The following is a 26,669-nucleotide window of genomic DNA, read 5'->3' as shown; positions in this document are numbered from 1 at the left end:
CTTAACACAATGGGCTGGATCCAGTTTTAGTCACAGAGTAGACCCATTGAAATCAATGGAACATAAGTTAGTTAATTTATGTTCCATTGATTTCAGTGGATCTACTCTAACTATGACTAAATCTGAATCCAAGCCATTGTCTGTAACATCTGCATATCCACAGGAATCATGTTTGCCACGTAAAGTGTAGAGCTACTCTAAAAGGCAACACTTGGGCAAAACAAAAATTATACTGGTGTATTCTTGGTCAAAGTGCTCATGAAGCTCTTGGTTGGCAATACCAATAATGAGGATCTATAATGGTACCAGAGAATGACAAATCTTCTGCTTCTTCAGTCAGTCAAACTTTATTATATGACCAAAGCTATTCCCATGTTATAAACTCAATTAAAAACATATTAAAAGAACAGTAATGTAGTCTAGCCCACATCACATCAAGCTAATTCATCATCTTTGCCCTTTAATAATTTGGAATCTACAAAAAAAATTCCAGTCTCAGCAGCTTGTAAAGTAAGCTGTACAACCTTAACAGTAACTGTCTGATATCAGCTGCTTCTTAGAAAGTATCTGTTATTATTTTCCACTTCTTTTCAATTCTTATTGTAAATACTCAGATTTTGAGAGCAACATCTCAAGCACAACATTTTTCTTCCTTGGCAAACAAATTATTTTCCTCATCTGGATAAACACATGAAGAGAAATGTATAAATACTAAGAGTATCAGAAATGAGCAAAGGTAAGCCAAGTGGGTGTAACAAAGAAAGAGGTGTTTGAGTAAAAGGAAATTTGGGCAGTGTTTCTCCACAGTTGGGCAGTGTTTCTCCACAGTAGGAACTGTATCCAGGGATATGTTAAAAGACAAATTATTTTGAGTCATGCTAAAAATGGACAGGGAAAGGGAACTGTACTGGCTTATAAAAGGTGGGGCAGGAAGGACTTCGTACCAATTTCCCCAACTGTAAGACATCAGTTTTTAGTATACTTTAATCCAAAATGTTGCTGGAAAAACATAAGATATATAAGGTAAGAATATGGGAGATGAACAGACGTAAGGTTAGATCCAGACCTAGTCATACCTAGAGCAGACTCACTAAAATCAATGGGACTTGTAAGCTGTAAGTAGCCTAGGTTCTCTGGGTCTACTCTAAGTATGACTAGGTCTGGATCCAACCCATAAGACCCTGAAGTCAAGATTGAGAGCATTAACAGAGGTATCCAATCAAAGGCTTCTCATTCCAGGAATGAGGAGTATCTGCTTCCAATCTACACAGTCCTTATATACAGGATGCTTCAGTACACACCAGGTCCATGCAATTCCACAGAGTTGATATGGCCAGTGATAGACCAGCTGTGGGCTATGCAGTCCATGCTCTCATCACAGTAGTACTTCAGGGAAAGGTACCTATCTACTTTCCCCAAAAACACTTGAAGGTGTGAAAGTGCCATATTGTGTTAGACCATTTGTCCATCTAGAAAAGCACAGTACTGTCTACTCCAAATGGCAACAGCTCTCCAAAGTTTCAGGCAGAGAGCGGTCTTTCTCAGTTGTAGTATACATGATCCTTTAACTATTCAATCTCCCAAAACTGAAGCTGAGATTGAACAGAGGACCTTGTGCATGCAAAGCATGTATTCTACTCTAAGTTGTACCCCCTTCTTGTGCTTCGAGTTGTGAACTACAGCAATGAAGCAGGAGAATAGGAACACACTGTTGGAACAACTCTATAGCCGATATCACTGAAAAGATATAGGTAATGGTAACTGAGCCGCATAAAGCAGGACTATTCTTCAGTCACTCAAAATAGAAAGTAGCATCCTTCATGGATAAAAACAAGTTCTTAAGTAGCTATCAAACAGTTTTCCCCCCCAGATATATTCTACAACTCTGTAGTCCAACAGCTTTGAATAATACATTCTCACGAAATACTCAGGACAGCTCAGTTTAAAAGTGCCCACAGAACACTAGCTTCTCACAAAGTAGGGAGAAATACAACTAGCATTTCTATTCATACCCTACCAAAAGCATGTTGTAGAAACAGGTCACACTCCATCACAAATATACAGTAATAGCAGTAAAAGGCACAACTTTAGAAACATCTAAGATGAAATACTTTGCTGGGTGCAATATTAAGGTATTTGTCAGAAAAGACAGGGTGTTCAATGAATGGAAATCTATGGTGTGTACCTCATAAAAACTGATCTTGATTTTCCCATCCTGCTATTATCCAGGTCTTTTCCTTGGCAGGATATCTGAGCAGATAACTCTTCCACTTCAGGCAAATGGGACTATCACTTTATTGGGTCCCTGACAGTGTAGTTTCTGACCTGAATATAGCACGGAGTGCACTGGGGGATTGACAATCTTCTGACAAGGGTACTGCAATCCGATTTATTTGTTGACAGACTTTGATATTGCTGAATATGAGATGCTAGCAAGAACCCCAAAATGCATATCCTTATAATGGTGAGAACTGTATTCAGGAAACACTGGAAACCTGTGACATCTTTTTTGTGGAAGAGTGCTTCACAAAGTTCTGGAATGTCACCCTAATAACTATATTAACAGCATACAAACCTATAAGTGCAGAAAAATAAATGTCCACCTACAAGAAGAACAAGGCCCACTTCTTTTCTTTCCCGATTTCCTGTACAGTGTGTTTTTTAATAATAAAACTCCAATGTATTACTTTAAATCTGGCTACAGCACTTTAAAGTTCTTCCCTGTTCTGTGGATTGGGCTACAAATCCAAATTATTAAATTAGGCTACAATACTAACCACAGACTTCAGTAGGCTTTTTTCTCCTAAGTAAATGTGTTTAAGATCAGGATGCCAAGTGGCATCATCTGACACTGAGATGTTAATCCCTCAAAATTATGAACAGCAACCAGCAAGTGTGCCAAAGTTAAAAATGAGACAAAAACTGCCTCCCCTGTCACACATGTAATATACCAAAGTAAGGCAAGGCTCAACTCTGTTGTGTCACTATGCCCAAAAGAACGCACGCACTCAGATGTGTGTGTCTACACAAAAACACACTTCCTACTGCCATGTATCAGATGGGTACACTGAGTTATCACATAGATGTAAATATTGCCTGCTATGTAATGCAACTGAGTGGCGCATTAGCACTCTTCAGATATAATAATCTAGACACCTAGATCACATCTTAAGTGATGGGCTCCAATTACAGGTGACACAGTCTCCCGCTCAGCCCACTTTTGAGATGTCTAAGGGCGGCACAGATGTAACAGTGCAATCCTGGGCATGACTATTCAGAAGAAAGGCCCGCTGAATTCAGTGGGGCGTACTCCTAGATTCAAGTGCATTTGACTGCACTGCAATCGTACCCCCACACAGCAGTGTTTACAGGGTGGGCCGCATTCCCAAGCAATCACACCTAGGATTGTGCTTTAAGTCTGTGTGTTCTATAGAAGAATTACACACGCACCCCCCGCCGAATTCTGTATGGTGCCTTTGGGGCCAGGGAGCGAGAGATGAGAACTATGGTGTCACCACACACCTTGCGCGGCACCTGCCAATTTCATCCCACCGAAAAGGTCTGAGGCTGCTCAGGGAGTCCACCGGCAGGCACTTCACCGTCCTACCCGGGGGAGGGGTGGCACAGTTAGGGCTGTACCTCTTCGGTGGCAGAGGGGCGAGCAGGCACAGAGAGCGGCGCCATCGCTCCTCTACCTCAGGCCAGGCACGGCCAGGCACCTCCGCGGCTAGCAGCGCCTTCCCTGCGCGGCTGCTCTGCGGGGCGGCTGGTGGGCACCGCCGAGCGCCCGTTCTACACGCGGCACTCACCATCGATATCGCCCAAAGTGAGCTCGTCGCCGAGCTCTGTCAGTGTCTCCATGGTCTCCATGCTGCTCAGCTCGCCGCTGCTCTCCATTGCCGGCGAGGCGCGCCCGGCTCAGCCCGTCCGAGGGAGCGGCGGGACTCGGCGCATTAACCCTTCCCCAACCAGGCGACGCTGCCTCAGCTCGGGCTCCGGGACCCAGGCGGCGCCATCTTGGGCGAGCCCAGGGCGTACTCCGCCCCATCCACCTGTCGGAAAGCACGGCGGTCCGCGCGCTCCCTGGGCTTGTTGTCAATGAGACCAGGTCCCCGCCGACCAATGAGAAGGCAGAGCGGCTCATGGTGTGATGGTGCGTCAGCGATCAGCAGCTTTCATTTGGATATGGGGCAATCCCCGCCCTCCCTGCCGCTCCGCCGCCACAGCTTGAATATGCATGAGGAGGCGGGGAGCTCATGAATTATTCAAGTTTGAACTTTAAAGTGACAGAGCACCCTCCAATCACTCGTGCGTTTAAGTTAAAAAGCACTGCCTCGCTCGTGGCCACCGTGAAAGAAGACACACGAGAAGCAAAGAAAACCCTAAGGTCTTTAGTTACAAAAACCACTGTTGGGCAGTACCTTTATTAGGATAAACCTAAATGACACAAAACAGAGCGCAGGCTTTCAGGCTGTCTAGAGCAGTTTGTTCTTCAAGCCGGATGTTAAGCAAAGTTGGTGGGGAGAGGAAAAAATAAGCTTGATGGCGCAGCCGCCACATCTGCACTCAGCAGTTTGAGGCAGGAGTAGTTGATCATCTACTTTGGGTAGGGACACTTCTTTGAACACTCACGGACATTCCACATCAGTTGGTATACATGGATATAACCACTTAAGAGATATTTTAGAATATGGTCAGTGGTATGTAAATCTATTAAAGTAATCATAAGAGCAATAACAGTGGGGTCAGGGGATAACGCACCTGCCATTTTAGGATTATGCTTCTTGCATCAAGAAGAGCTTATGCTATAATAAAAATCTGAGAATCATTCAAGTACCACAAGACTTTTTATACCTTTTAAAGGACAATTAAACAAAGGGAAAATACAACATAGTATACTATCCCCTCCCTTTTTTAAAACAACTCTATCTCCCATTTAACACATGGGAATAACTACTGCCCAACAGCCAAGGTCAAGCCCTTCAAGCAGAGCACTCACTAATATTCCACTTGCTCCAGGGCTGCTCCTCTAAACAGGACTATGCGTAAGTAACAAAAGCAATGCCCCCACCATTTTAGTCTGAGGAGGGAATCTAGCCTTTCTAGACTAATACATTCAACACATTCCATACATGGAACATGGAATATTTCTTTCTAAGGATATATAATTTCAAAAGACAAAGCTTTACTGCATAGATAGATGCCCCATTATCAAGCGAGAGATGTCAACATGTAAAGGAGAGCCTTCCACGTGCTTTGAACATGTATATCTGAACGCACATTTCCATCTGCACAGCAGTACTAGCCCAGCTCTATATTGCCTGTGCCTTCTAGTGGGATGGTGGGAATGTGAATTCACACATCGTCCTGTTCTTTAGGTGTGACAGCTGGCTCACAACTACAGCTGGTGGGAAGGGGGGGGTTCTGTACTAAAAATCCTCTCACATCTGACACCAACTATCCATCATTCTAGATCATCAGCCCACCTTCACATCTGTTATGCAAGTAGTGACTCACTAGACACTTTCCAGCCACATTAATAAAGGAACATCTTGAACAAAATATATTTTGCAGAGTCCAATCTTTCCCCACCTAAATGTTTCCTCAAGGCTCTGATTTCGATCTAAGCTCTCATTAAGAAAAGCTTCACATGTTAACATTTATCACCAGTTATCATCTCTTTCAGTTGTTCGTATCTGCATATCAGAATGTCCTGATACCTTTTCTCCACAGTCAGTGATGCACTTTTTTTCCTGTGTGAAAAAACTTTAAACAAACATCACACAATACATTAATTATCCACACAGATCCATGACTGTGTTTCTCCAGGGTTACTACTTTCTGTAAGGGTGTCATTGTGAAAATAACTGGACATTTCTACACTGTCAACACTGATAAGAGAGGAGTCACCTGTTTTTCTGGAATTCTGTTAAGTGTCTGGGAAGAATACAGATGAAATGTTATTCTGTAACTCCATATGTTTCTTCTTGCCTACTTTCGCCATTTCTTAACAATTATCCAACCAAATAGTGCCACGCTTTCAATGGATTTCACAAGAGATACCAACAAGTTTAAGCAGAAATTGGAAGTAATAGCTGGAGCTTATTAACATTCTCAGATGTGGCTTCAGAAAGATGTTGATGGCAACATGTAGCCAAGCACCATTGAATTAAGTGCTTTTATCCAGGTTGGACCTACTCCATCAGTTTTACCGAGTCAACAGCATATGGAAAGTTAAGTGGGGATTGATCATTTCAGGGACCTATTATATGAACTATATGGAATGATTCTTGAGCACAATGGATCATTGATCATCACCACAGCCTCCCTTGCTTTTCAAGCAAGGCCCCCCCAATCAGATTCACTGCAGCAGCAGTTGGGCCTAGCTATATAAGCAGGCACGCTTGCAAAGGAGCCAGCTCTCCAAGTGCAAAGAGCCCCAGTGACAAAGCGTCTCAGCTACAATGACAAAGTGTCAGCAAACAAGCAAGTTAAGCAGCTGTGCAAGTTTAGCAGCAGGACAAGGAAGCCAGAGCAGTCAACTCTTTCCTCCCTATTCCGTACTCACAGTAAGTAACTGTAAATAAATAACTAGAAGTAATTTCTCCACCTTCTCATAATAAACAACTAATTTTTCCAGGGAAAACACACCCAAACAAAAAACCAGTTATAAAGGTAGAAAACCAGCAGGGAGGTGGGGGCTATCTAGTATATTGCATTTAGTGCCACGTTTGACTGTCTACCAGCTGGACAGAAGTAATGGGTGGGTGCTTGGTGTAATGAGTTCCTGGCTCTCAGGGAACAGGTACGTTCCCTTGAGGCCAAGGTTGCTGACCTAGAGAAGCTAAGCAAGGCAGAGAGGTTGGTGGATGAGACCTTCAGGGACCTATTAGCTGTGACCCACTCCCAGGGTAACAACTCCTCTGCTGTCATGGAGAATGCAGGTCTCAGGGAAGGAGAGTGTCATTCTGAGGAAAAGGGAAATGATCCCTTAGAAGGGACGCATTCCTCAGAAGGTGAACAAATATCCTCTCACACCGAGGATGTGCCTCTGGGGGGAGGAGGGCTTGTGGAAGTGGGAGATTCGATCATTAGACACATAGACAGCTGGGTTTGTGATGGGTGTGTAGACTGCATGATGAATTGCCTGCCTGGTGCAAAGGTTGCAGATATCACGCACCGTCTAGATAGACTAGTAGATAGTGCTGGGGTGGAGTCAGTGGTCGTGGTCCATGTTGGCACCAACAATGTTGGGAAATGTAGATGTGAGGCCCTGGAAGCCAAATTTAGGTTATTAGGTAGGAGGCTGAAATCCAGGACCACCAAGGTGGCTTTCTCTGAAATGCTACCTGTTCCACGTGCAGGGCCAGCTAGACAGGCGAAGCTGAGGAGTCTCAATGCCTGGATGAGATGGTGGTGCAGGGAGGAGGGGTTCAAATTTGTTAGGCACTGGGGAACATTTTGGGACCACTCGGGCCTATACAAGAGGAACGGACTCCACTTGAACCAAAATGGAGCCAGACTGCTGGCGCTAAACATAAAAAGGGTGGCAGAGCAGCTTTTAAACTAAACCCTGGGGGAAAGCTGACAGGAGCTGGGAAGCATCCTGTTGGGATTAAATCATCCCAAAGGGATGAAGATGAAAACGTTTTTGATTGCCCAAATGCAGAAGGGGAGGAAATAGGCCAGGAGTACATGGTAGAACATAATAGCCAATCAAAGGGGCCAACGTCCCATAGCAAAAGATGCACATGCCAGAGACATCTGGGGAGGGATACTGTGTACAGGTGTTTTTATGCAAATGCTAGAAGCCTCTGAGCCAAAATGGGAGAGTTGGGGTGCTTGATTTTAAAGGAAAACCTGGATATAGTGAGCATTACAGAAACCTGGTGGAGTGGAGAAAACCAGTGGGATGTGGTCATCTCTGGATATAAACTCTATCAGAAGGACCAGGAAGGGTGTACTGGAGGAGGTGTTGCCCGGTACATCTGCTGGGCATAGCGTCCAGCAGACTAGAACACATAAAAGGGGTAGGCTCTTTCACAGAAGCACTGCGGGTGACAATACCAGGCTCCAAAACTAATGTAGTGCTAGGAACATGCTATCGTCCCCCAGAGCAGAATGCTCAGAGTGATCTTGAGATGGAAAACAGAACCAGGGAGGCCTCCAAACAAGGACGCGTTGTAGTAATGGGCAACTTCAATTACCCCCACCTTGATTGGATAAATGCATGTTCCAGCCATGACTAAGAGGTTAAATTTCTCAGTGCCCTAAACGATTGTGCCCTGGAGCAGTTGGTCATGGAACAGACCAGAGCAGAGGTGACCTTGGATTTAATCCTAAGCGGTGTCGCCCAGGACCCAGCACCAGATGTAAATGCTGTTGAACCACTTCGAAACAGTGATCACAATGCTATCAGATTTGATAGATATTTAAGTGGAAAATTGCCCAGGAAGTCCAACACAGCCACATTTGACTTCAAGAGAGGAAACTTCTCTAAAATGAGGGAACTGGTGAAAGGGAAGTTAAAAGGGGGGTTCAAGAGGATTAAATCCCTTCAAAATGCTTGGAGATTGCTCAAAACCACAGTAATAGAAGCCCAGCTAAAATGCATACCACAGGTTAGAAAAGGTAGCACCAAGTCCAAGAGGTCGCCAGCATGGTTAATGAGCAGCGTTAAGGAAGCTATTGGAGAAAAGATGTCTTCCTTCAGAAAATGGACGTCTTGCCCAAGTGAGGAAAACAAAACTCAGCACAAGCTTGCACAAAGGCAAAGCAAGCAGGCAATAATAGATGCAAACAAGCATTCTGAAGAGCATATCGCTAACAACATCAAGGCCAATAATGAAGAAATTTTAAAATATATCAGAAGCAGAAAACCAGCTAGGGAGGCAGTTCGACCACTGGATGACAATGGAGTTAGAGGAGGACTGGAGGAGGACAAGGAGATTGCAGAGAAGCTGAAAGAATTTTATTCATCTGTTTTCACTGCAGAAGATACAGGCCAGATACCTGTGCCTGAACTGATGTTTTCAGGAAGGGAGTCTGAGGAACTGAGGCAAATAGTGGTGACAAAAGATGAAGTTCTCAACCCTATAAATGGAAAGCAAATAACTCACCGCGCCCAGATGGGAACCATCCTAGAGTTATCAAAGAACTGAAATTTGAAATTGCACATCTTCTAACTAAATTATGCAACATATCCCTAAGATCAGCCTCTATAGCAGAGGACTGGAAGATGCCCAATGTACCACCAATTTTCGAAAAGGGATCTGGGGGGATCCAGGAAATTACAGGCCTGTTAGCTTAACATCTGTTGTGGGTAAATTAGTTGAAGGCATGATTAAAGATAAAATTAGTAAGCATATAGAAGGACAAGCCCTGCTGAAAAAGAATCAACACGGCTTCCACAAAGGTAAGTCCTATCTCATTAACCTTTTAGAGTTCTTTGAGAGCATCAGTAAACATGTAGACAGGGGTGATCCGGTAGACACTGCTTACTTGGACTTCCAAAAGGCTTTTGACAAAGTCCCTCAACAAAGACCCCTAAGCAAACTTTGCAGTCACGGGATAAGAGGACAGGTCCCCTTATGGATCAGTAACTGGTTAAAGAACAGAAAGCAGAGAGTAGGAATAAATGGTAAATTCTCCCAGTGGGGGGAAGTAAATAGTAGGATCCCATAGGGATCTGTATTATTACCAATGCTTTTCAACCTGTTCATAAATGATCTGGAATTAGGAGTGAGCAGTGAAGTGGCCAAGTTTGTGGATGACACTAAATTATTTAGGGTGGTTAAAACAAAAAGGGATTGTGAGGAGCTCCAAAAGGATCCCTCCAAACTGAGAGAATGGGCATCTAAATGGCAAATGCAGTTCAATGTAAGCAAGTGTAAACTGATGGACATTGGAGTGAAAAATCCCAACTTCGAGTATAGCCTAATAGGATCTGAGATAGCTGTGACCAAGCAAGAAAGAGATCTTGGGGTTGTGGTGGACAGCTCAATGAAGATGTCAACCCAGTGTGCGGCCGCTGTAAAAAAGGCAAACTCAATGTTAGACATAATTAGAAAAGGAATTGAGAATAAAACTGCCAATATCATGCCGCCCCTATACAAATCTATGGTGCGGCCACACTTGGAATACTGTGTCCAGTTCTGGTCACCACACCTAAAAGAAGATCTTGTAGAACTGGAAAAAGTGCAGAAAAGAGCAACTAAAATGATCAAAGGGCTGGAACATCTCCCCTATGAGAAGGTTACAACAGCTGGGATTGTTTAGCTTGGAAAAAAAGGAGGGTAAGGGGAGACATGATAGAGCTCTACAAAATTATGCATGGTGTGGAGAATGTGGATAGGGAGATATTTTCTCCCTCTCTCAAAATACTAGAACCTGGGGTCCTCCTATGAAGCTGATTGGTGGGAGATTCAGGACAGATAAAAGGAAGTACTTATTCACACAGTGCATAGTTAAACTATGGAATTCCCTGTCACAGGATGTAGTGATAGCCATCAATTTGGATGGCTTTAAAAGAGCGCTGGACAAATTCCTGGAGGAAAAGGCCATCAATGGCTACTAGTCTTGATGGCTATGTGCTACCTCCAGTACCAGAGGCAGCGAGCCTAGGTACACCCATTGCTGGGGAACATGGGTGGAAGGGTGCTGTTGTGCTCATGCCCTGCTTGTGGGTCCCTGGTCGACAGCTGGTTGGCACTGTGTGAACAGAATGCTGGACTAGATGAACCCTTGGTCTGATCCAGCATGGCTCTTCTTATGTTCTTAAAATATATCGAATTTATTAACATACCGTATGTTCAGAGTGATACCTTGGTTTGTTTATATTGTTCATATGTACTCTTGTGTTTTCCAATGTTGTCAGCAGCCGGTCAGATATAGAAACCAAACTCAACTCTGCTATGAGGAACTAAGAGCGCAATCCTATGCATGTTTAGACAGAAAAAGTCCTACAACTCTGGCTGGGGAAGGCTGGGAGTTGTAGGACTTTTTTCTGTCTGATCATGCGTAGGATTGCACCCTAAGTGTGTCAAAGCACTACTGGACTGTGATTGGAGGCAACACCAGGCAGACAAAACTGCAAATTAGAAGCACAGACTGGATTTCCTGCTGGTAACAAATGCCAATGAGGGAAAGAAATCTCTATGTAGAGTAATGTAATCTCAAGAGATCAGTCAACGCAGCACAATTTAACAATATCCAAGGCTTATCATAGTGGCTATTCAAGAAAGCACATCTACCATAGCAATTTTTATACCTTCTCCAATTGCAAGACTTCTAGGGTGTCCCAAAATTATTGCTGGAGAACATTCCTTTGGCGGATTCTTTTCTTTGCAAGTTTGTTCTAACGGATTATTTTCCCCTCACCCAGCTAACCCATCCCTGGGCATGATCTATTGCAAAAGCAATAAAGAATCTGTGTCCAAAGATAGATAGATACAGGTAGGGGTGTGTGTGTGTGTGTGTGTGTGTGGGGTGCATATGTGCAAGATGTGAATGTGCGCGTGTATTATTTTTATATATACCCTACCTATTCAACCTGTACGCAGAACACATCATGCGACGTGCTGGGCTTGATGAATCCAAGGCTGGAGTTAAAATCGCTGGAAGAAACATTAACAATCTCAGATATGCAGATGATACCACTTTGATGGCTGAAAGCGAGGAGGAGCTGAGGAACCTTATGATGAAGGTGAAAGAAGAAAGTGCAAAAGCTGGGTTGCAGTTAAACCTCAAGAAAACCAAGATTATGGCAACCAGCTGGATTGATAATTGGCAAACGGAGGGAGAAAACATGGAAGCGGTGACAGACTTTGTATTTCCAGGTGCAAAGATTACTGCAGACGCTGACTGCAGCCAGGAAATCAGAAGACATTTACTTCTTGGGAGGAGAGCAATGACAAATCTTGATAAAATAGTGAAGAGCAGAGACATCACACTGACAACAAAGGTCTGCATAGTTAAAGCAATGGCATTCCCCGTAGTAACCTATGGCTGTGAGAGCTGGACCATAAGGAAGGCTGAGCGAAGGAAGATAGATGCTTTTGAACTGTGGTGTTGGAGGAAAATTCTGAGAGTGCCTTGGACTGCAAGAAGATCAAACCAGTCCATCCTCCAGGAAATAAAGCCAGACTGCTCACTTGAGGGAATGATATTAAAGGCAAAACTGAAGTACTTTGGCCACATAATGAGAAGACAGGATACCCTGGAGAAGATGCTGATGCTAGGGAAAGTGGAAGGCAAAAGGAAGAGGGCTGACCAAGGGCAAGATGGATGGATGATATTCTGGAGGTGACGGACTCGACCTTGGGGGAGCTGGGGGTGGCAACAGCCGACAAGAAGCTCTGGCGTGGGCTGCTCCATGAAGTCACGAAGAGTCGGAAGCGTCTGAACAAATAAACAACAACAACATATACACGCGCTCGCGCACACACAAGCGCACACATGCAGGAAAAGATTTACAGTGCAACTTGCAGCCTGTGTAAGTTTACAGTGCAACTTGCAGCATGTGTCAAGCAGTCATGTTTCAAAAAACTGTGTGAAAGTTAATTTGCAGCTGTTGTCTATGGTGGAGTTACTACTACTACAAGCCTACCCCTCCTCAAAAACCCAATACCATATAACCAGTCACTGAGGCACACAAAATTTATTTAAGGAAAACCAAAAACTACAGGTTCTTTGAAGAATTCATGACCCCCAAATGAATATTGTATGCATTTTGAGCTATGTGCTCTCTGTTAGGGATAAATTCATTCCCATAAAATGCATTAAGGCTTCCTTCATGCATCCTAGGAGCTGCAGAATAGTCCAACATGTTCAAACGGGAAGTGCACTTCTGCTACAGAAGCAGGAGCAGACAAGCAAATCCAAATGCACTGTAGGCATTTATAAGTAACTTGAACTGCAGACTTCGGCTCAGATTATTTTGTGCAAGTTAACCTATGATTTTACTGCAGGTCATATATCTATGTGAGGTCACTCATCTCTTAAGTGCCCAGCCACATCGGGAGGCAATTTCTACCAAGTCTCTGCTACGCCAATGTTCTAGTTGGTAGTACTGACAATCATAAAGCCATCTCCAACATTCCTGAGACACACTCAAATGGCTCAAAATTAAGTGACAGATATGGGAGCTTTTTTTAAAACATTCAGTTTTATTCAAGAAAAGCAAAGTCAATTTCCAGTTTAGATACATATCCAAAAAGAAACCAAGCATAACTGGCTCTCTGTTTAGAAAATAAAAGTCATCCTCATCTCTGCAAACTGTAGTATCCCCTGAAAGAAACCCTTCTTCCCCACAAAATAATCTTCCACTGGCAAGAGCAAGCTACGTTCTAGAGCTGCGCAATTCAGTCAAGGGCTGACAAGGAAATCTATATCCCAAACTAGCCTTGACTGATGCAACAAGTCTACCAAGTTCTAGCACTACTCGTGACAGTGAGGGGCCATCAGAGCTCGGGGAAGTACAGTACTCGTTATCTAAATTCAGAGAGAGTCCTGCTGGTGTGAATCAATCCCAGTCCTGAACAAAAGCTACTCATTGTGCCAAATGTCATAGTGGTCCTATAGCGAATGCCTGCAGTGTGCCTGTGTGTCTATCAGTGTGTGCATCCACAATTCAGCTCACCAGTGGAGAAGTGTGGATTGGAGAGAGAGCACTGATCGTACTGTGGCCAATGTCAGCTGATCTCTACTATAAAACCAATAGTAGAGTTGGAATCTGAAATGAACTTAGCTCCAGGTACAAGCCTATATGGAATGCTTAAAAAGATCAAGAAAAAGGCAGCTTGTTCCTGTGGAGCAATAAGGCAGTAGACTAGTAAAAAGATGCCCTCAGAATTTCACTAACCACATGAACACACAACTGGTAGGTTTCTTAGTATAACAGTAAGAGGGGAAAAATAATAGAGAGCAAAATCACTCTGTCAGACTCTCTGCTTTCCCCCAGTGTTACAACCATGGCACATTGGTATCTCATCATCTTGATATTTCAAAACAAAGGTCACCACCAAAATATCAAAGTTACTATAAACTGAAGGAAGGAAATCTAGTGGAAAGCAAAAAGTCAGCAGTCATGGATACAGCGGTTTCATTCCTTAGTCACTGAATAACAGGAGCCGAAGGAGTTTACATTGCAATTTACATAACCAATGCTCTCTAGCTCCTAGCGCCTCACAGAGTGAACAAATGAGCTCCCTTTGTCATATGAGGAATGAAATACCCATCTCCATGACCTTTTCAGTAAATTCCCACTGTGCAGTGGTGGTAACACTGTTTGAGACAAAATTGTGGCTATTAGCAGCTGCATCAAGACCCAAAAGCTACGAAGTCAGCTTGTAGAGGTCCACAGGCTAAAGTAGCTTTCCCTCAGTGTTTTGTTCCCTTGTTCAATTGCAGGCACTCCCTCACTGTGCACAACCTTCAAGCCAAAATTAGCCGTTTTTATGGTTTAATAGCCTTCTGGAATGGAGGAAAACTTTGACAACAAGAAAATGTCATATAATCAAGAGGACCCCAGAAAAAAAACTCTCTTGTAGCTGTGCCACATTACCATACTGGCTGCATGAGAATGCACAGCATTCTGTGTTATAAACTGTAGAAGTGGCCTATACCAGAGAAATTCTCTTCCTCCCCCAAAGGGACTGCTAAGCACGCTTAGCATTACAAATTCTCTTCCTTGCCAAAAGCACTCTTAGCATTACAAAGTGGCAAAGCCAGAGACAACAAAAATACACAGAGACACAAAGAATGGTCTCTGACAAACTCTATACATTCCAGGGACTCAGAAAAGTCTTCACACAAGGAAAGATGTGCTCAAAGACCGCAATCTCCATTTCGGCATTTCCCACGGCCCAATCCAGTAGTTGCCAATGTCCTGTTGAAAAATGAAATTAAACCTCCGAAACCCAACAGATGGAACTTCAACATCCTGGCATTTTCCTGAGGTCACCAAAGGAATGGGATGTTCCTTTCCAGCTGCTTCAAATCTCACCAGCTCAAGTCACAGTGACAGGACAGGTGGCAGCAGAATTACAACTCAGACTGTGAGCGCGAGATGCGAGGCCCCTTGCGGATTTCCTTCCGTTTCTCCTCTTTCTTCCTTCGCTTCTCTTCCTCCCGGAGAGCCTTCTGGAACGTGTCTGCAGTGGGGAAAAACTGACAGCAAACAGAATGAGCTCAGGTGGACACAGAGAGGGCAGGAAATCACATTTCTTTGCACAAGCCTCATAGTTAACTAGCCAAACAAGCCTCCTCCTTCCACTTACACCAGTTTTATATCTTCGTAGTTTCACTGACCTGGAGATGCAAATCCAGCATTAGATCAGGGGAAGATATTATACTTTCCCCCCATGGACTCTATGGGTTCCCTATAGGAACTGAAGCTTGCAAAGAGGGAGAGCAAGCAACTTGCCACAATAGCAGTCCAAAGGCATGCATGCTTGCATAAATACACAATATAAATATAATTTTCACATAATCCCCAGTATCATGTTTTCTTGTGCTCACATAATGGAAGAGGGAAAGAATAATCTTGCATTACTCCCCAGTGACTGCTCTGCTCCTCTCAACAGGAACACAGCGTTGAGGGGTCTGGGGGAAAATGGAGCCTGTATGGAAAGATGACATCCAATATTCTCTGGAATGGAGAACTACTTGGGATTCTACAATCAACTCTCTATTCTATGACAAAGCAACCTGAATAACCTTGGGACAAGTGTCTCAGTTACTTCTCTGAGAAAGGACAATAAAACTACAGGCCCCATCTCAAGGGTGGTGGGCCTTTTTTTAACCTGTAGGCCACACATCACTAACATTGGTATGTGTAGGTAACAAACATGTTTTGCAGGATAATAATTTGTGTGGCATTATTTGCAAGTCTACATTAGCAGGAGCCAAAACCTGAGCAAAGGTTCCTTTGGAGGTAACATTCCGTACTACTGACTGAAGATAGAACCAAGCATGCATTTGGCTGGCTGTTCAGGACCACCACATAGGAAGACATTCTCTGGTCTCAAGCTGGGGGGGGGGGGGTCGGGGGTTGCTATTACTGTTAGTAACTGCTAAGCAATACCACATATCTATCACCAACAGTGCTGCCCATTTCTTTCCTTGCCATTCCCAAGCAAGCTGCCAACAACCAGCCAGCCAAACAAAGGGTAAAAACAGGTAGGGTGAACTCACAACTTTATTGTCTTACTTCAGAATTGTCTGTTTTAAAGGGATTCCGGTAATCTGGAGATCTCTCACTAATTCCCAGCTCTTGAGCCATCTGCAGAGGAAAATATACCAAAGTGGTGAAGATCAGCTTAATTCACATCTCATTGAATTTACCTCCCTACTGCCTGCCTCTCAGTCCTGTCACCAATGGAGTTTCCCATCCTCCTCATTTGGTCCTTTAGTGCAAATTGCCCCATGTGAGGAGAAAAAAAAACTCTATCCCCAAAAGCAAGCATGCTACATTGCAAGGTTTCCAATGCCCCTTGTGGGCTGAGCCACTGATCCTACAGCTCACTCACCAACTGTGCATAGGCTGTACAAAGGTGTTGTGTACCTTGAAGGGGACAAATATGCTGGATGCAAGAGTGTGCAAACATGCTGTTCAGGCAGCAGCATCATACCTCACAGAACTCCAAGAAAAGCTCTTCCCTGTGGAAATTAGCATGTGGCCCATGCATATATCAGCCATGTATGTCACTCATGCATGAATGTAATTTTATTGCCTATTTATTGCATTTTATTGCATTATACCCATGTTGGGAAGCAATAGTCGGTCATGACTTCCCAGTAGTTACTTGTGTAGTGAGATACACATACGCTTGTGCATTACCATCCCTGAGTGCTTCCAGACAAGGCTTTTGTGGCTCCATCATCCTGCCTCATTCATGGAAGTTTACAAGAGGTCTAGGCAACATTGACTTCTACTCATGACCCTCCCATGTTTTCTTACTGCTTCCTCCATCTTTTTCCTTAATGTAGAACATCCATTGAGAAAAAGAAGGAACAGCTGCTAGGAGCCCTCCAGGTCTGGAAGCACCCTATATGCAGGTTTCATGCTACATCTTACACAAGGGAGCTTTCCACATACACATTCTGAAATCTTTGAAGTGACTGTCAGATTTTTAATTTTCCTCAACTCATAGTCCTTTACTCCATTTCCGCTACCTACTATCCAAGCCTGAGGAACAGAAGAAATGAGAAATGAAACCAAACAGCCACTGTCTTACCAATCCAAGTACTTGTGAGTGGGGACCTTGATCAAATATGCTTGTCTGGTTGCAGAAGCTGATCCCCCAGCGGATTAGATTGTTCCAGTTGGAGTTGCGATCAAAGTAATGGTGCACTATTTTGGGAAAGCGCAGGACTACATCACCAAAAAAAGCAGTGTTCTCTACCACATGGGAATATGCTAAGGGAAAGAGTCAGAACGGAAAAAAATCAGGAGTCACTCTTATTTTGCCACCAGTAGATCAGACCAGTTCCATGTCCATGGGAATACACTTGAAATCATAATGAAGATGGCTTATCCCTTAACACGCTTTAGCCATTCTTTTGTATTCAGCATTAGGGATTACATTTTTCCTAATCTTTGCTGATTGGGAGAGGGGATGGAAGGTAGTAGGGATTTTAACCTGTATTAGTGATTGAAAGTATGGAATAAAGGAATTGTATTTTACTCTAGGTTCATTAATCCAGGGTAAGAGGGAGCAAATTTGTGTGGAGAGCATTTGACAAGCCAACATTAGAGGAACACATTCACATGTTCACATCCAGATCTCTGAACTTCAGAATTCCAGGAAGTAAACTAGTCATCCACAAAACTGGCAGCAAGCCAGAGGAGACCGTAATTCAATCTGACATCATTTTCCCCACATCTATTCAAAGAAGCAGGAGCTGTATAGTGCTTTTAACATTGTAACATGAGACAGAATTCTGACTCAGAGTTGTGGCTATCTATGGTCAATGTTCATGCCAAAGAAAAAGTATTTGAAGATGTATCCTTCCAGTCATCACAGATACTGATGACAATGGTCATTTTAAGAAAAACTACTGCTGGTGTCCTCGAGATGTGTGGGACTACATGAAGGCTGGAGCATGCTGGGAGTTGTAGTTTAACACATCTGGAGGATGCCAGGTTGGGGAAGGCTCCTCTAGGTCAGTTCATCAAAAGCCTACAGTAAGTTACTTCTGGAAATCTGCATCATGGCCATAACATAACCAAAGAGCACATGAAAGGATATCTTAACATGGAAACCAATATCTTGGAGAAAATAATTTGAATATATCTTTCTCTGCATAGCTGTGAGAGCTAGAATTGCTTTTCTAAATAGTGGGGCATGGGAACAGACAAAAAGGCACTGCAGTAAATACAACTGCCAGCCGTCCTCATACTCCCGCAAGCCACATCTTGCTGCCCTTACAGGCCCCATTCCCCTTTTCCTATAATGTAGAAGTGTCCTGCATTTTCTTTGCTCATCAAAACACTGGTTCATGAGAATATGGATTTTTATTTTGCTCCTCAAAACATTTATAAAAGGGACTGGAAACCCCAAATTGTAAGTTGTAAAGCATGGAAACTGCACAAATTTGTGTCAATATAAGTCCAGTCACAAAACCCGGGGTTTCTGGTTCCAGAATCTGGAATTCATTAGGTCAGAATTCCAAAGCTATTGTTTATATTTACAGTGTTAAAGAGCTTCTCAATCTTATAATTTAGGTCTTAAACTAGTCTGGTTATTTCAACACAGAGACCTATATATTCAAGCATGTGGTGTGAAAAATTGTGCTCCAGTGGGATGCATTTAACCGACCAGGACAAAAACAGGGCACCAAGTCCCAATGAACCCGTATCTCCCAGTTTAATGATACTGACCAGCCCTACAAGTGTTAACTTTCCATCATGTGCTTGGGCAAAATAGCAAGATTCTGTTTTGCTTCATGTACCATATGCTACGCAATCTACTTGGCTCGATTCCCATCCCAGGACCTTTACAAAATGTCAGAAATGATGACACACAAGAACAGAAGTGACAGAGGTGGCTAAGGAAAAGTAGTCAAAATGGCAAGAGAGCTATAATGCCATAACAGCTCATCATTACAAACTTAATGGATAAAGAACAATGGACAGGGAAACCAGGATTAGAAAGCAAAGAGCTCCCACCATCCTTCAGCTTCTCGTCCTGAGGGAATGGCCCATCTGGCGGAACATCTGCAGCTATAAGTACTGCCCGTGAATCTTCAAGTACCTGCACATCACAACAGAAAGCCTTCTCAGTTTATTTTTGCTCCTGCCAAAAACATCCTTCCGACCCACCTGTGCTGCCAGCAATAGCCTCTTCTCGGTTCCCACCACCACCACTTCTGCTTTGTTGAAAGCAGATGCCTCTCTGATGTACTCCTGACAGTCTAGAGTACTTGAGGACAGTGCTGTTGCAGGAGAATCAACTTACAGCATGCAGCCAGAAAACCTAAATTGTTTCATTTAGTAAATAAATACACTAGCCCTTGAAAATATTTCACAAAATCGGCATGGGAGACAGGGACTGAAGTTCCTGAACCAAGGCTGAGCACGCACACGTGCGCGCACACACAAGTGCCATGATAACGTTACATTACACAACATAAAAATGGAGCATGTTTGTCCAAACAGGTGGGGGCTATGGAAAAACAGTAACTGTATGCAGCAATTACCACCTTCTCTATAGGACACAATGCCATTGTAGCTCAGCAAGAAATCACTTGTCTGGTACAAAGAACACCAGCCCAAACAAAAACTCTTACTCTGCACTTGAACATTCAGACCCATGCCCAGGCAAATCTCCAGAGAAAGACCATTTATATTTATGGAACAGGGACTGAAAACACCCTCTTGCTGTTCTACTCCTGTGCAGATGAAATGGTGACACTTGGTGAGGGTGCCCAAGATATTGGAAGACCGAGGCCATCCTTAAGAAGTTATCTTCCGCAGCAGCCTTCCTCAACCTGGTGCCCTCCACATGTGTGGGATTGTAATGCCATAGCTGACTGGGAGATTCTGGGAGCTGTAGTCCAAGACATCTGGAGGACACCAGGTTGGGGGAAGGCTGACATTCAGCAAGTGGCAGCCCCCACAGGGCACCGTTTTCCCTACCCACCCCCCATTTGACAACCCAGGAGTGAGTGACAGCTGCTAGATATGGCAGCAATCCATTCTGCCTGTGGTGGTGTCCCATGTCCTCCCTCCCCATCCTCTAGCTCCTCTAGTAGGACCAGTTGCTGACCAGTGGCTATACTCTTCCTCTTAGTTTCATAGCACAGCTTTTAGGACTGCCCATGGAACATCCAATGATTAAAAAAAAAATCTTGGGCTGAGTTAGGTAAGGCTCACTTTGAAAAGCCCCTTGAGCATGATGTCTATGATCTTGTATTGCTGATTCACATCATTGAGTTCAATCAGATTCTTCAATGCATTCATCTGGTCTTTGCGTTTCACTTCAAACAACTTCTTATCTGCAACTTGGTCAAGGATATCATACATATCAGAACATCCAAAACTGTGCCCCATATTCCCCCTACAACCCAAGCTAGTGACCCACAACACATTCCACAAGTCTTTTGTCTATCACATACTCCATGTCAAAACCAGACATTCCCTCAGAATAGCCAATACAAATAACACCGTTTCTTTTAACTGGTGCATCACACTTCATGAGAAAGGACCATCAGCTAGAGATAGAACACAGCTTAGAGAGAAAGGGAAGAAAGCCTACACTCATTGGCCTAGCAACCTAGCCCCAAAAAGGGGCTTAAACTAGAATCTATGGGGGATAATGGCATGAACATAGAGGTACAGTCAGAAGATGAGGACTCGTACTACAGACTGAAAGCAAGGGAAAGCTAACAAGAAAAATAGTATCACTTTAAAAATATAAAGAGTATGAGAATCCTACATGGTATATTACTGGTACAAGTGTGAGGTATTAGTACACAGAGGGCTGGTCTTCACATCACTTTCATCATGAAAAGAAAATCCCAATAGTAATGTACATACCCATCTGAAAGTATTGTATCAACAGAAGCACTACCTCGAGGAAATGGCTAGGAAAAACCCATACAACAAGTAATACCTCTTTGTATCTACTGTATGAAAAAAAACAAGTGTTTGGAAAGGAACTTAAAAAGTATAAAAAACCATGAACAGATAACAGCCAATGGGCAAGTTCATATGATCACTGCAGTTCACCATGGCTTATTTAAGCCACAGCGGGTTGTGGTGCACGCTGGTGGCCATTTTGAATATTTAACCTAAGGCAGGGGGTTGTCATGGGTTATTTGAGGGTTGTTTAACCCTCAAACCATCCCTGCTGCCCAGGTTTGGACAACACAACAAATCATGGCAACCCCTCGTTGGATGCTGAATATTCAAACTGGCTGCCAGCGTGCAGCTCAACCCAGCATGGCTTAAGTAAGCCACAGTGAGCTGTAGTGATCGTGCAAACCCGGGAGGTATGTCATGAAGATAACATGGCAATACACAGCTTATGCCACACAATTTTGATATGTAATATAATCACCTAGTCAAGAGGACTTCTCAAACAACTCTGAGCATAGCTATTCTGGATTTTGTTTTGTTCAACAGAAAATAATGTGGGAATTTGCAAGTGCCAGGCATGTAGGGAGAAAGCAAAAATCAAATGATAGAATTTGAGGGTTTTTTTTATAAGGAGAGGGAATACTATACAGATATTAAGATTTCAGAAAGACGGGGCTTCTTCACAGGTAGCTTTTATCCTGCTATTGAGTTTGGTTACTCACAGACGTTTGAGGGTCCTTTAGATGACGTCATCAACCTCCAGGGCGTCTCCCACACTAAATGATCTTTATTCCATTTTTTGTAAAGATCGGAGATAATGAGCTATCAAATTACAGCGCGTGAAGTCCCTCATGAAAAAGGAAAAGATGCAATAAGAGGAGCTAGACCACAGCGCCATCTAGTGACTGTATAATGAAACATATGGAAGACTCAGATGAAGGGGGCAGGGGGGGCAGGAAGAGAGTCCATTGTGATCCTGCATTTAAAACAGAAGCAGAAAGCCCTGTTTTAAATGCCAGATTTTAGGCTGGTATAGAGATGCTCACAGACTTCGGGTGCTTCCAATTGGACAGCGTCTAGCGCTACCAATCAAAAGATGTTGTGCTGCTATTCTGCCTTTTCCTCCTTAATGGATCTTTTGTGGAAAGAAAAAAAAGATGGAAGAACTGATGGGAAACCCAGGAGGGTTATGAGTGGAAGACTGTATCATCTGGACTTCCTGTAAAATTCTATGAATGACAAGGACTACTGCACAATAAAAGCTTTGTCTAGAGGGACCCTTTGACAAGATCAGGGCCAAGCTATATGAGACATGGGAAATCTGAAACTGGATTTCCAGGTGATTCTATTTTTACTTAAAACCATCCACAGGGGCTCTTATTTTGATTGGACAAGCTGCACTCTTTCCTCCCATATCATTTCACCAATCCCCACCCCTACCAGACCATGCTATTTACCCCACTGGGGAAAACCTGAAGGTGCCTGTATGAAATATCTTGGTCCTGTTATCTAGCAAGGAAGAAAGACACTCAAATAAACAGATGTCATTACCACCTGGCCAGAACTCACCAAAAGGGAAGCATATACAGTAGAACACAGGTTACTTAAGGATGCTCTTTCTGGCATATATGTAAATGTGTATGTGTACGTTTTGTAGCATCTATAATTTTATATGCACATGAACAGATTTGCATGCTTTGCAGCATGGGCACAAGTAAATCCCCAAATTGTGTGTGTTCGTTCTCTCTCTCTCTCTCTCTCTCTCTCTCACACACACACACACACACACACACTTTCAAAACCAAAACATATGCAATTGAAGGATACAGATTTCTAATCCTGAATCTGGGTTTTTCTTCTCTGTGTCAGCAGTGATGCCTCTAGATAATATCAGGGTAAAGAGAAAAATGCAGGCCCGAAAGTAATTCATCTTTAAAATCCTAGACTGGAGAGAGAAGGGGTATGGGGAGAAATACTCTAATCATTTTCATGATTTAGGTTAAAACACAGAAACCTGTTGGCTCCACATCATCTACTTAGTTAATACTCATTAGTGTAGTATTAATGAGTATACTATGCATTAGTCTGTTTCATGAATGGACCTTATCCTGACTTTCACCACAGGCTCCAGTGCATCCACTTCGCAACCTCAGAGCCAACCTGAACATTATTTTTTTCCTGGTATGGCACCTATGAGACCTGCATAGCCATAAAACCCATTGTGTGCAAATCCAAAGCATAGGTCTCACATCCACTGTCTGATCAATATACAAAAATGGATTCCAGAGTACCCGGTTCACGAGACGCTCAATGCAGTAAAACAGGAACTGTGCTTACCTGTAATTGCTGTTCTTTTGAGTGGCTCTCTGCTTGTCCACATCACATATGTGGAACCACACACAGGTCAAGTCTCAGAAACCTCTAAAACAGCCTTTCACAACCTGGTGCCCCCCACATGTTTTGGGCTTCAACTCCTATCAGCTGCAGCCACCATGCCCAATGGTCAAGAGTGCTGGGAGCTGTAGTCCAAAATGTCTGAGGGCATCAGGTTGGGGAGGGCTGGTCTAAAGCTTGGAGCATGAAGTACTCCTATCCCTCCCTTCAGCTAGCATTTTTGCCATCAAGCACCTATGCAAAGGGCCTCCGCAAAGGGCCTCTCCTGCTCAGCCCTTCACAATGCTGCAGCCGCATATTTGTGACATTTACTGTTTCTTCAGCAGGGAAGATGGGTGGGTGAAGTGACTACACAAAGGGACGCTCACAGAACAGCCGTTATAGGTAAATCTGCAATCCCATAAACAGGAGACTAGAGAGACTTGGAGGAAGGAAGAGAAATCCACTGCTCTTCCCACACTGATTTCTTTTGTGGCATCAGTATCCATAGCATAAAGCTAGAAAAAACATCAGAGACTCCTACATTGCTGCCCTGCAAACAGCTGCCACCGAGACATGTCTCCGCAGTGCTGAAGTGGCTCCAGCCCTTGTGGAATGAGCATCAATCCAGAGGGCAGCGCTGATATTCTCAACCATAATAAGTGCTAACAGCAGATGTAGCCCACCTAGCAGGGGTCTGGGAAGAAGCTTGAAGACCCTTATTCCTCCCTGCATACCGGATGAAACTTTGTGTTCTTTTCTAAACTGGGAAGTGCGAAGTAAAGTTAACAGTTGCATGGACATCCAGTGGATATAATGCACATTCCTCCTTGACTGAAAATATGCAAAAACGGGCAAAACACTGTTTTGCTTAATGTGAAATGAGAAAGCTACCTTGGGCAATAAGGTCAAGCTAGGCCTTAACACAACTTTATCCTTAAGCACTTTCAAGAACTGTGGATCACAAAGAAGTACTCATTTCATAGACTTTTCTCACTACGACTACTACCAAACCCATAATTTAATGGAGAGATATTCCATTAAACATGTTGCTACTGGTTCAAACAGTTTAGTCACAACCTGTGACAGAACAAGAAGTTTCTGTTCAGGCAAAGGAGGAAACTTGTGAGTCAATCCTTGAGTCAATTATTGCTCAGGCTTCTCTCATCAACATGAAACAATTCCTTAAAGTTTAAGGAATCTTTTCGTGTGATAAGAGAAGCCGGAGCAACCTTCAGCAGGAACATAAGCAGAAATCACTGGTAGATGTTTATACAAGAGTGTGCAAGTGCAGTGCTTCCAGAAGAAAAGTTTTTTAAAAAGTGTAACATGTCTGGACTGTCCCACAATATGTTGAATGTTCTGATGAACTACAAATCAAAGTGGTATGAAATTAAGTGTTGCTGGAGGGACAACAAAAAGTGGCCATCAGACCCCAGTGCTTCTGTATCACAGCGCCATTTACAAAAGGGTAAAATGAAAATTTGCTGCTAACAATTTGACATGGGCCACAAAATTTTCCAGTGCTTTATTTTTTATTCATTAGTAACAATTAATGGATGCCAATTGCAAATACATTACTAGGCAAGCCTGGCAGTTTCAAAGTTATAGATGGGTGGTTGTCAGCATATCATGCACAGTTCTTTAACTTGCTAAAATTTATTAGTGTTTTTAACAGTTTTCAGAACCTTTGGTGGGTGTTTTTAAAATGTAAACCATGCATTTACAGGTGTGGGTTTTTTTTTACATTTTTGCAACTATTCCAATAAAAAACCTATATAATTAACATTTTAATCACATTAAGTACACTTTTCCCCTTCTCAAATATTTCAGGTCAAATACCTGTATTGGGATAAAAATTGAACATGGGGCACTTTTTTCAGTTTTGTTGTTTACTAAATACAATTAAAATAAATATGCTAAATTAGTTCACTCCCTAATCTTCCCAATGCAAATTTTCATATGCAAATTAACGTAATTTGCATAGAAATTTTTCCAGAAAATGCATATCACTAGATAGTGCTAGCCTTTTCTAGATGCAGGTAGCCCTCGCAGCCTCCGATCACTCTCAGATACGGAAGTTATTATATGGGACCAACCATGGACTCTGCAGAAACATGTTGATGGTGTCAGGCCACTTTCTCTTGAGGTAGTTCATAGGAGCCAACTGTCCAAGTAAGGAGAAATTGTGTGCCCAGATTCTCTAGGATTGATAACTCTTACATGCCACACACTTTGCAAAGCTCCTGGGATTTGTGCACAATCCAAACCAAGGAACTCTAAACTTGGAAATGATAATTTCAGTAATGAGACTGAGAAAGGGACTGTGTTTTGATCAGAAACTTAAATGAAAAGTGGATCTTCAAGATGTCCATGTCATGAACCAGGCATTTTTGTAGAGCAACAAGAGAATGCTCCAAAATAATTTCATGAAGAATTTATTTGGATAAAATGTGTTGAGACATTTGAGATTCAATATGGGCCTCTGGCCTTGATTTTTTTTCCTGAGGAGCTACCTTCAATAAGAACTGTGTTGAAATATTTGGATGAGGCTAATTCTGTAGTAGAGACCCTGTATCCAAGGTCATCACCACCTCCATGAATTGCGGGGGGATTATAATTTGTGCAGAGAGGATGTGTGGATGTAATGTGGAGTGGAATTCTGTTGCATATCCCAACTGCATGATCATGAGGACCCACTGAACCATAGCAGTTCTTCAGCCATTTGTCCTTGAATAGAGCACATTGATTATCAGAAGAGCAGCTCTAAGGTAGAGTAAAAAAAATGTGTCTAGCTATTTATGATTTCTTGAGGGAAGAAACCTGTACTGATTGAGTGCTGGAAACATCTGCATTCCTGGAATGATGACGGCAATGACAACAACAACAAAATACCTGTAATATTTCTTACAAGAGGCCTTGCCCTGCGTCCTTGGTTTATAGTATTGCTGCATTGGCAAGATAGAACCTAAGGATTAAGCAACAAGCTCTCTGATGTGCAGTAGTGACTCATCCATTTTCTGACTGATCACACCTTCTTAAAATGACAAGTCCTCAATCTTTTATCCAGTTTTACTGGAGAAATATGTTATCTAAACCATGCCTGCCTGCACAAGCTCACTATGGGGGCCACTCTATTAGCTTCACAATCTAGAATGTGCTTGGCCATGTGCATTTGTTGTCTAGCCAGTTTAAAAGCTTCAGCCTGCATTAC

At 43.1% G+C, this 26,669-nt stretch overlaps 2 protein-coding genes across 11 annotated transcripts in view; both read right to left on the bottom strand.

The window, feature by feature from the left end:
- The window catches only part of SREBF2 (sterol regulatory element binding transcription factor 2), a 41,759-nt gene extending 37,659 nt beyond the window's left edge, over window positions 1-4,100 (bottom strand). The window contains exon 1 of one of the 3 annotated variants that reach the window (XR_014784320.1): window positions 3,810-4,066. Coding sequence is in view for 2 of the 3 variants with exons in the window: in XM_084810006.1 (XP_084666132.1) it covers window positions 3,810-3,897 (88 nt within the window). In the remaining variant the exon portion in view is untranslated. Of the gene's footprint in view, window positions 1-3,809 lie in introns of all 3 variants that reach the window. The other 2 variants (XM_084810006.1, XM_084810005.1) reach the window with 2 other exon arrangements.
- Window positions 4,101-13,152: 9,052 nt separating this feature from the next.
- CCDC134 (coiled-coil domain containing 134) overlaps window positions 13,153-26,669 on the bottom strand; it is a 49,881-nt gene continuing 36,364 nt past the window's right edge. For 4 of the 8 annotated variants that reach the window (XM_084809997.1, XM_084810000.1, XM_084810001.1 and 1 more), the window contains 6 exons: window positions 22,910-23,027; window positions 20,378-20,499; window positions 19,172-19,256; window positions 17,238-17,419; window positions 16,211-16,282; window positions 13,153-15,168 (listed from right to left, as the gene is read on the bottom strand). In XM_084809997.1, the coding sequence (XP_084666123.1) occupies window positions 15,043-15,168; window positions 16,211-16,282; window positions 17,238-17,419; window positions 19,172-19,256; window positions 20,378-20,499; window positions 22,910-23,027 (705 nt within the window). In that variant the 3' untranslated portion in view covers window positions 13,153-15,042. The remainder of the gene's footprint in view (window positions 15,169-16,210; window positions 16,283-17,237; window positions 17,420-19,171; window positions 19,257-20,377; window positions 20,500-22,909; window positions 23,028-26,669) is intronic. The other 4 variants (XM_084809998.1, XM_084810003.1, XM_084810004.1 and 1 more) reach the window with 2 other exon arrangements.

Source organism: Heloderma suspectum, chromosome 7 (genome assembly GCF_057233095.1).
Source record: "Heloderma suspectum isolate Gila_16-S chromosome 7, 16-S_ref, whole genome shotgun sequence".
In the NCBI taxonomy this organism is placed as follows: Eukaryota; Metazoa; Chordata; class Lepidosauria; order Squamata; family Helodermatidae; genus Heloderma; species Heloderma suspectum.
Note: the sequence above shows the minus strand (reverse complement) of the source record. Positions and strands in the feature narration are given on the sequence as shown.